Raw genomic sequence first — 10,911 nt, forward strand, 5'->3', positions numbered from 1 at the left:
CCACAACTTTCTCTTCCAAATTTTTGAAAATACTTTGCTCATTTTCTATGAGTCTTTTGATCTAGTTTGCAGATAATTCACAGTTTAACACGTACATAAACGTTTCTTTTGTATTTTCCATCAGTTAGTTTTGCTTATATGTCATATTGTGACTTGCATGTAACAATGAATTATTCCTTACAATAAGGGAGACGAGCAGTGTTCTTATTTTCTTTCACCCTTCGAACTGGAATTGCACAAAGAATACTTGCATTGCAAAGAGTATTATGTATTTAGGCATTAGGTAGGTGCATCTATTAGGTATGATCTATACAGGTGACAGATCCATCCATATATAAGTACAAATTGACAACTAAAACTTATGACCTTTCATAAACAAGCAGTTTAAATGGAGGGAAAGAGAGACATTTATCTAACCATACTTTTCATCATCATCTGTACAATGAAACCAACACAGGCTTGGGAGGGCTGATCAGCCGGTTTCTGAATCTTCGTCCTCGGGCAACACAACTACCTTAGACAAACCAACTGAACCTGGAACTACTTCCAGCCCATGATACTGCTGCATAACCAAGACCGACGCTGTAGTTGTGAAATCCGGAGAGGTTAACAAGATACCTACAGGCCCCAGCTCCGGACAGTCTCCCTTCAGATTCAAGGCAGCAGCTACTTGACCATCAGGCCTTCGACCAACCAGAAATAGATTGCATCGGTTAAACTCACGAATCAAATCAGTAGTTTCTGCAGCATTTCTCACTGCCCTCTCCTCATATTTGATTGAGCTGTTATTTGAAATCTTCTGCTTCAATTCAGCGAGAAACATCTCAGTCGCTGACCCTGCTGAAGTGTTGGAGCCCTCGTTTATATCCACTTGGACTATTTCCCCCTGAAGTTCAGGACTTGCTAAGAAGTGGACAACAGTTAAACTGTTACCCGGGTGCTCAGCCATTCGCATTCCATAAGCAAGGGCCTCACGATCATCACTACCCCCGAAGAATAGGACAACTATGCTTGAAGAAACATTGCTGGCAGATACATGGGTGCTTCCACCAAGGCCACGGTCCACCATGATCCCAACTGAGCATGGAGCATGCTCAAGAACCCTACGATTGACCCCTCTGTATTCAGTTCGAGTTGTCTCCAATACCCCATCCAACCTCTGGTGCTTGTGGAATGGGAGAATAATAATTGCTGCCCCTTTCCTTTCAGCCATTGCACAAATGTCCTCATGCATGCTAGAAACGGAAGAGATTGCTATCATTGGACGGATAGCCACTCGACTCAGCTGCTCAAACGTTTCAAAAGCCACAACTACTTGATGATTATCTGAATCCTTCACCTTGTTCCAAAACGGTAGACCATTTCTTCTTGCCTTGTGAACCATCAGAATCGCAGAAGATCTCTCGTTAAGCTCCATAAGATGCATTGCATAGACACAAAGACGTTCCTTCTTTTCAGTCCCACGAGAAGCCTCAATGAGATTAATCATTGTGGGGAGGTTCCTTGTACCGTGGAAACAGGTCAAAACCCGGAGCTCAGTGTTTGGATCTTTCCTTTCAATAGTTCTGTACTTGTAATCAGATATACTCTTTCTTTTAGCTGGCTTGTATACTGCCATTACTACAGGCGTCGTAATGAAGGTTGTAAAGATAGCCATGAGAACCATGATTGCAAATGTTTGATCATTCAAAACCTGCAATAACAGAAAGCTAGCACCTTAAGGTACACGCGTATACAAATATTAAAGAAAAAGCCTTGAGACTCCCATAAAAAATGGAAAATGCTTAATTTTACCTTTCTGTCTCTACCGATGTTAAGGACAATAAGCTCCACTAACCCTTTAGTATTCATGAGGAACCCGAGTGCCAGAGCCTCTTGAAACGGCACTCGGCAGAGGAGGGAAACAGCTACTGTGCCAATGATCTTCCCGAAACAGGCTGTTGAAATGACCAAAACGAGGAGGCCCCATGACTGAGCTCCCCGAATTGTAGCTATATCAGTCTTCAATCCACTCGAGACAAAGTACAATGGGAGGAACAGACCAGATATGAGATCCTCAACTTTTTCAACAAGAGCGCCAGCAAATGGCCCTTCCTTTGGGACAATAATTCCGAGCACAAATGCTCCAAATAGGGCATGAATTCCAATAGTATCAGTGACAAACCCAGCTGCCAAAACTGCAACTAAAGTAGCACATACATACAATTCTTCTACTGGTTCACCCTCGGGACAGCGCTGTGCCATCCATTTAAAGATTGGTCGAATAAAAAATACACAACTGAGGACAAAAGCACACCCACATAAGAGAACCCATAGGGAAACCAGGGGAGAACGGCCAGTGCTGGAGAGGGAAATGGCAAGAGCAAGAAGAATCCACGCAGCCACATCATTGACCGCTGCTGCTGACATGGCCATTCGGCCAATATCAGTAGTTAAAAGCTTGAGCTCAGCCAAAATACGTGCCAAAACAGGGAAGGCAGTTATAGAAAGAGCCACTCCCATGAAAACAAGAAATGGTGGTCCATCTACACCTTTAGAAATAGTTCCTTTGAGGGCAAATGATGTACCAATTCCTAAAACAAAAGGTAGGGTAATTCCTGCAAGTGCAATGCATAGAGCCTTCTTTCCAGTGCGGCGGAGGGACTTAGGATCCAACTCCAAGCCCACTAGGAACAGAAAGAAGAGAAGACCAAGATTGGCTAAAGTATCCAACACTGTGAGACTTCTGTTTGGAAATATTGCTTCGAGATAGTCTTTGTTGCGACCAAGAGCTGAAGGGCCAAGTAATATTCCGCCCTGCAGAAAAAGCAATACTAAGTTGAACTCTCTCCAATGCACAAGGATGTTCAGATACTTGTCTACTTACAATAAATGTAAATAGAACAGAATATTTATGTTATTTTCATTCTTCCTTTTGGACACGAGGAATTATTGTTTGAACGGCACATATGGTTTTACTTCAAAGGCCACTGAAAACATCTGTCTTTCAGACGAGAAGTTGCCAATGAAAGGACCAATATCTGTTAACTCCCACAACATATTGTTCAGAAATGCATCGCTCCTCTTAGTCACTTGTAGCGGTGCATGGTGCATGATAGCGCTCTCTCTCTCGCTCTCTCTCTCTCTCTCTCTCTCTCTCTCTCTCTCCCTCCTCAGTGATAACATCATTTGCATATTCAACAAAAAGTTCTCAAATAAATATTCAACCAAAGGCAAAAAGAGAAGGGGTAAGATTTCCACTCACATAAATTTGATTACATCATTTGCATAAATGACTATCGTTTTGAAGGCCATCATAGTATATACAGCAAACAAGAAGTATATATACTTACCACAATCTCGGCAATCACACGAGGCTGTCTTAGTGGTCGAAGAAGATAAGCAAGAATCCGTGTAAGTGCAACCACAAGGCATATCTGTAAGATGGCAAGAGGGAGAGCAAAATCCAGAGGATTATCACCCTGAAAGACCCCATTCGATGTTGCTGTCATCGGTGTTGGACATGCACTTGCAACTGTGGTATTTGTAGCCATTTTGCACCAGCAAAAGACAAGGAACTAAAGAGTCTTGAGTTAAATCCCTGCATAATGTGATTTACATATATCAGCATAGTTATCTTTCCAATAGTTAAAACTATAGCTTCCAGATTCAATGCCACCCAAAACAAACGCCAGAAAAGCCTAACCGTGATAATTCAGAATTCAAAACCGTAAACAGTGACAGTAATCAATTTTTAGGATTCAAAGAACTACACTAACAAAACAAATTTGCAATTATTTTAGCAAGCATAGTAACTAAGAGTAACCATGAATCACGTTCAAATCATCACCTTTTTTCACACCAAAAAAAAAAAAAAAAAAAAAAAAAAAAAAAAAGAGTAAAAAAAGAGCACTTACAATACAGTCAATATACCACCAAAAAGTTCTACAAGACGCCCCAAGAATGTGGTCCTCAAAGTATCTCAGAGAGAAGTTGTCTCCTTCGCGTATTCCAGATAAGGTCTGTCATGCGCATGTGCAAGGCTCATACTCTCGGTTATTACAAGAATCCTGGGCTATATAATTGCAAAAGTTCCTTGCACAAAATGCAATCTTTGAATATCCGTTTCAACCTACGACTTTATGCAATCATTCACAAACAATACTAAACAAATCCGAAACATAACTTAAGACGAAAATCAATCACAAACAACACTAAACAAATCCTAAACCAACCTAAGACGAACTAACTCGGATTAAAGACACGATTAACTAACTCTAGTGAAATAAAATATATGTATAATATGAATAGCTGTGTTGGCCTGTTGAATATTCAAGAAAAAATGGTGTTAAAACTCTGACCCCGTAAAAACTACCAACCTTATGACAGTGAGTCAATTTGATTAATGTACATCACTATGTACTAATTCCAAGTTAAGCAAACTTGTTTAATATTTATGAAGTGAGACAACCAAAAGTAGTCCGACAAGGTTAACTTGAACGAACTCTCTTTGCTTCGGTCCCCAAATTAAAATATACTCTGAAACCAACATGGAAATTTAGGCCTAGGAAACGTGTCCGACTGACCTAAATATTCGAAGAAACGATTGATGTTTGAGAGATTTTTATTTTCCGACAGCCAAAAGAATATTGATTGTATATTATGTCATCAAACTATCAATCTTAAAATTAAATAAATTAAATTTATGCAATTATGCACACGAAAATAATAATCTCACAACATAAAATAATATGTTAAACTGTTTACCGAGGTCATAAGAAAATAACACATACGATGGAAAATGGCCAACAGGTTCCTCTCCAGATCCTTTTAGTGAGGATCATGGAAATCCATGAATCGTGTCTTTTCATTGTACATTATACGGTCAGTTTTTGTCAAGTACTGATTGTGTTTAATTTTAAATAAAAATATTTAAAATAATTTTTAAACACACGATTTACGATGAACGAACAAAATTAACGAATCTTCGAGATTCTCACAAAGAAGATCCGATAAGGATCCGGATTAGGAAAATGGAGATCTTACAATAGAGATGGAGTCAAAAGTGAGAAAAGATTTCAGTTGTGGCGACCAAATTGGCATTTGATTATGATACAAGTAGTCAAGCACCAAATACCAACTCCCTTATTTGTTAGCTACCCTAAGAAAACAAAGAGCAAATCAAAAGCAACAAAATAAAAATTTAAATTATGAAAGTCACAGCTGACTCTCTTGAGGGGAATTCGGATCCTCACACATTCTCTTTGTGAGAATTCTAAAGATGCGTAAATCATATTTATTTATCGTACATCGTATGATCAGAAATTATTTTAAATATTTTTATTTAAAATTAAATACAAACAGTACCTGATAAAAATTAACCGTACTATATACGATGAACGAACGCGATTTACGAATCTTCAAAATCATACCAAATGAATCCGAAGAGGATCCTATTGGTCTTGAGGGATCCTAGGAAATCACCAAAAGCTATGGTGAGCCTGCAAGTTATTGGTTGGGTTGCGAAAGACAATAATACCCCTATGCCACCCATCAAATTTACAGTCTCTAAAATTTCAATAGAAGTGTACCTGCAAGGCTAAAACTTTCTGCGAGATACAGATAATGGTTCTCTTCGAATCAGCCAACAATTATTACTATTTCGAACATTTGTGGACAAAAATAAAATTAAAAACATATAAACCCACAAGAATTATAAAATAAACAAAAAATTATAAAAAATAAAAAAAAGAACCAACAATAGAGGGAAAATCAACAATAAATAAAATATTAGCATTTAGGCTTTGGAAATGTGTACTTACACAGTGTGTAAACTTGCACCTTCTTTCCCTTCCTTTTCCCTGAGATTTTCTGGGAAACCAAAACAGAAACTTGCATAAAAACAGAGTAGAGAAAGAGAGGGAAAATCAGAGCCACCACAGATTTTTCAATAAATTCTGAAAAAAAAGGACTGTTTCTTTAGAGAGTCTATGACCCACATTTTATCTTCATCATTAGCTATGGACTTTCAAGAAAAAGGGCAGAGAAAGAAATGGGGGTGTTTGGTTGCTGAGAAAATTAGCGGAGATTGGGACCGGGGAGAGGAGGAAACGAAGAGTCGGAAACGTGATGCCAATTGGTTTGGGACGGGACATCCCCCAAAAATATAGAACCGCGGGAGAAATTGTGAAATATTCATTTGTCCCTTGGGTTGTCACTAATCTTTAAGGACATTATCGTAAAAGAACTGAAAAAGGATTGATTTTTCTGAATGGTTGGCAGCAGCGTAGCAGAGTAATTGCAACGAGCGATCGTCAATTTAACGAGAATTGAAATTAAGGTGTATTTTACTATTTTTGCTTACCAACCTCGTCGAGATTTACATCGTCAATTTTTCATATACAATTATATATTTAAATTAAGAGGTGAGATAAATAAAATGATATTAAATTTGCTGTTTATGAGATTTAAATATAAAACTTTTCACTTATATGTTAAGATGAATATTACTACAAATATTAAGGGGTATCATCATCGCCTTATTGATCAGTCTAATGTGATTTACTATTCTAACAGCATCTCTGATGAGCTTATTAAATGGGACAAGGATTGTATTAAATGGGATAAGGATTGTCTGTCCTCCCACTTTCAGTGCCCTCTTGTTTATGTGATTACGGTTAAGCCACGTCAACATTTTATATTACTATTTATTTTTGTCTTATTATCTCTATAAAAAAATATAAAATGTTGACGTAACTTAACCGTGATCACACAAAACAAGAGGGGACGAAAGGGCGCCAGAAATGGGAGGACAGACAATCCTTATCCTATTAAATGAGCTACAACTAAAACTTAGAGGTGATTTCAAGAGCAACTTCAATCTCTATCCACCTCCTAAGAGAGAGATTTCTCTAGGAGCTCCGGGTGGTTCTCTGTAGTTAATGCTAATTATTTCAATAATATTTTAAGTAAATAATATATTAATACATATTGCCTGCTAATTGGCTCATAGTTTTCAAAGTATGGAGTATGTTGGAGAAAAAAAATTTCAGATGGCTCCTAAAATAATTTTTTTGATATTTTAGTTAAGTTTATAAAATAGTCTGTTTGTAATCCTTTAGATGTCGCTGCTTGTTCTGTTTCTTTGTCAGCCTTCGTTGGCTTTTTTTGTTCTTGCTAACCGTTGTGCCCTGGTTAATCCTACTTTCAGTTCAAAAAAAAACACAAAAATTATAAATTTTAGTATCTAAACTTATTCAACAATAATTAATATAGTGGTGGTGTGGTCACTTAATACTAAGATCTACTAATATTACTTTTCACTTGTAAATGAGATTTCTTAGGTTCAAATATCAGGAATATTGAGTTCAATACCAATTTATTGCACCGCTTTTTAAGATAAATGTATCTTTGTATTAGAAAAAGGGCTTTTACCCAAAATAACACTGAGATTTGCATGACTCCTCATTTTGGTCCTGAGATTTAAAATCAATAGAAATGGTCTCTAAGATTGTCCACCATCAATTATTTTGGTCATTCGGTGAAAAATTATGTTAAATAAATATCAAAATGAAAAAATTACCCTCAAGTTAATAAACAATAGGCCAAAATAATTTGGAAAATAATTGAGGGTATTTTTGTCATTTTAACCTTATTTTATGGAGATTTTTCAAGGACGGACCTAAATGATTGATTGTGGACAAACTCAGGGACCAATTCCATCAATTTCAAATCTCAAGGACCATAGTAAGGAGTTATGCAAATCTCAGAAACTATTTTGGCTAAAAAGCCTTGCAAAAAAATAAATAGGGCTAAAAAGCCTTACAAAAAAAAAATAGGAAAATTTTATTTGGACCAATGTAATTAACAATAAAACTAATATTTATCAATAAACCCACTCCAAAAAATTAAACCCTACCATCATACAATGTTTATCTTACCTTTATTCCTGTTAAACCCCTAAGAACTCTCATAGAGAAAAACCAATTTTAACCTTTATAATATTTCTGAAGGAGAAACTAAAAATGAAATTATTGTTAATACAATGTTTCTCTTTTTTACTAGATATATATATATATATATATGACACACCCCGTCCCGAAGGAGGGCATGCTGGCCGTCACTTAAGAGTGACGTAACCATTTACACAGTTCGGAAGCTTTAAAAAAAAATACAATTACTAAGATGAAACACCCGAGGGTGAGTCCTACTTTTGTGAATTCTGTCCGAACACCGTTGGATTCCTCGTGGCCACCAAAGCTCTGCTATCTAGAACCTAGAGGGGCGCAAAACAAAATTGAGTGGGTCAGTAAAACAAAGTTTTTCAAAACCATTTCATTTAAAACATTTCTAACCCCTCGCTGTAAAACCTGTATACTTTCCCAGAAAATAGCACAATAGCATATAACTTTTCTTATCTCAAATCATCAATTTTTCTTAAAACCAGAAAGTATGCCATGCTATAACTGTCAAAAACAGAATGAATGATGCATCAATATAACAGGTGAAATAATGAATCAACCGGAAACCATGCAGTTGGTCCTGTACGGTTAATTCTATAGCTCAATATTCAATCCAACCGGAATCACCACGGTAACCTGTACGGTACTACTCTGCACATAAATCAGAACTACCTGAAGTAGTCTGTACGATAAGAACGGTGTAATAATACACTCTAGTGCTTCTCTCATCAATCATCTGTGCACATAATCTAAAGTCACATACTAGTCTCACGTGACGGCCAGCATGCCCTCCTTCGGGACGGGGTGTGTCAATATATATATATATATATATATATATATATATATATGCAGAGGAGTAGCAACGACATTGAGTTGATGAAGATGGAGGCTGAAGGATTTTCACCCTTTTAACCTAATATTCTTTCAAATTCGACAGAAAATTAGTATATAGAAGATTCATAAACAAGTAGAAATGGAAGATTCATAAACAAGTAGAAACTTCACCAAATTATTCAATTTGAGATTTTATTTTCTAAATGGGTGTAAAGATAAATTTACATTTTGAAATGGGTTTGTGAGGTTAGTTTAGGTAGTAAATTTGGGTTTAATGAGATATTAAGTATTTAATTAAAAATAATATGGGTGTAAAGAGTAAGTTGGGTGTAGAAAGAGGTTACATGGGTTCAATTCAAATAAAATTTCCCAAAAAAATGTAGTACTGCTGTGGGAGCTCCGTTGCAATTTGCCTTTACTATGCACAAGAGTGGTTGAGTTGGTTGTTTTTGTTGGAAATGCACAAGTATAGGTCTGAATAGTTTAGGGTTTTAATTAGAAGACAATATTATTTAGGATATTTTATTTCCCTTGATTGTAGGATTAGATAGAATCCATGTAAATCATGTATTGATATTTCAGATTTCACTTCCATAGCCTGCTTTGTATTGTATAAACCTTGCATTCCATGTAAAGAAGATAATCAATTAAAACATTTGAGGATTCTCTCCATCTATCTCCTAGTCTTGGTGTTCATCAAACCCTAGCTAGCTGTTCTATTTTCAACATGTTGTAGCATCGTTTTTGGTGACTCTGAATACCCACATCACTTCCGCAACCTCAACAGACAACATCGCCACCATGGGCAAACCAGTAGCAAACCCAAAATCAACTAAGATGTCCACTGACGTCTCGAACCCAAAATCAGCAGAGATATTCACTGATGTCTCAAACACTTTTACTTTACATCCCTCCAATCAACTTGGGAACATCTTGGTTTCCATAACACGTTCAAGGAGACAACTACAATACTCGGAGTCTTGCTAATTAGCTTAAGCGCGAAGACCAAATTCAGTTTGGTTGATGGAACCATTGATCCTCCACCTAAGACCGACAAGTAGTTTGCATATGTTGGGAAGGTGTGAAAAGACAGATTAGCGTAGGAGAGAGATCAACATTATGGTTAGTAGATATTTTGGTGCTATATATGTTGGATATTGTATGTAAGATGACAATAGATATCATCTCACCGATGGATTTGGTGCTTAGTGGCACTCCACAAGAAATAAGGGGAGATACTAGATACATGCCTAGCTCATTTTAAGGTAAAGTTTATTTACTCTTCTTCTAACTTCTTTAGTAACTATAATACGTTATTATTTTTAGGATTGTATGGACCTATGGGTGCCATAGATGGAGTACATGTTGATGCTTCAATACCACCTACAAGTCAAGTTCCATACATTGGTAGGAAAGGAAGGCCGACTCATAATGTTATTGAAGCATGTAATTTTGACATGCAATTCACATTTGCTTGTGTCAGATGGGAAGGCACCGCACATGATACAAGGGTTTTCCTATCGGTGCTACAAAATCCATATTTAAATTTTTCAAAGCCTTCAAGTAGTAATCTTCTTGTTATTTTTCCGGAATCTTTATACGTGTTATAACATATTACATACTCATTTTGTGTAATTATTACATTTGCATCAATTGATAGGAAAATATTAATTGGTAGATGGGGGGGGGGGGGTACCAACAAAGGAGAGGGTATTTGGGACCCAAAAAAATATTATCTCCCGGACTTTCATAGGGCTGAGGTATTCAACAACATGCATTCTTCTCTTAGAAGAATCATTAAACAGACATTTGGGGTATGGAAGAAGAAAAAGGGACAATTTTAAAATATGCCTAATTAGCTTTTCAATAAGCAAGTGAAGATTGTCAATTACTACAATGACTCTTTAACTACATACGGAAGCATTTTAAGTGCAATCACCATTTTGATGACCCCAATAACTTTTGTGAAGAAAGCGATAGTAATGATGATAGTGATAAAGGAGACGAAGACCATAATTATCAAGCCAAATGACCACATGAGATACAAGTATAAAGAAATAGCATAGCCGCAAGTTTGATGAATGCATCTAACTAGACTACTTTTACATTGCACAACTTTTGAATTTTTATTCATATT

The 10,911-nt window shown here is 36.6% G+C and overlaps 1 protein-coding gene across 7 annotated transcripts; it reads right to left on the reverse strand.

The window, feature by feature from the left end:
- Window positions 1–232: 232 nt before the first annotated feature.
- Window positions 233–6,270, reverse strand: LOC126625917 (cation/H(+) antiporter 18-like). Of its 7 annotated transcripts, none has more exons than XM_050295045.1 (6): window positions 5,979–6,269; window positions 5,802–5,850; window positions 3,897–4,001; window positions 3,333–3,580; window positions 1,795–2,796; window positions 233–1,693 (listed from the first exon to the last, which is right to left on the reverse strand). In XM_050295045.1, exons 4-6 carry the CDS (start codon window positions 3,531–3,533, stop codon window positions 473–475), a joined length of 2,424 nt encoding a protein of 807 aa, XP_050151002.1. In that variant the 5' UTR covers window positions 3,534–3,580; window positions 3,897–4,001; window positions 5,802–5,850; window positions 5,979–6,269; the 3' UTR covers window positions 233–472. The 7 variants fall into 7 exon arrangements, with proteins under 7 accessions (XP_050151002.1, XP_050151003.1, XP_050150999.1 ...); XM_050295046.1 differs by having other exon boundaries at window positions 3,897–4,054; XM_050295042.1 differs by having other exon boundaries at window positions 3,897–5,636.
- Between the last annotated feature and the right edge of the window lie 4,641 nt (window positions 6,271–10,911).

The sequence above is a fragment of the Malus sylvestris genome, chromosome 6 (genome assembly GCF_916048215.2).
Source record: "Malus sylvestris chromosome 6, drMalSylv7.2, whole genome shotgun sequence".
Lineage (NCBI taxonomy): Eukaryota > Viridiplantae > Streptophyta > Magnoliopsida > Rosales > Rosaceae > Malus > Malus sylvestris.

Bases quoted from the DNA above. Each gene is read 5' to 3' on its own strand.
- LOC126625917 (XM_050295049.1), bottom strand. From the start codon at position 3,533: ATGGCTACAAATACCACAGTTGCAAGTGCATGTCCAACACCGATGACA. The intron at 2,797-3,332 runs GTAAGTATATAT...CTTTTTCTGCAG, and splicing joins GTGTGATTGCCGAGATTGTG to GGCGGAATATTACTTGGCCC. The intron at 1,694-1,794 runs GTAAAATTAAGC...CTGTTATTGCAG, and splicing joins ACATCGGTAGAGACAGAAAG to GTTTTGAATGATCAAACATT.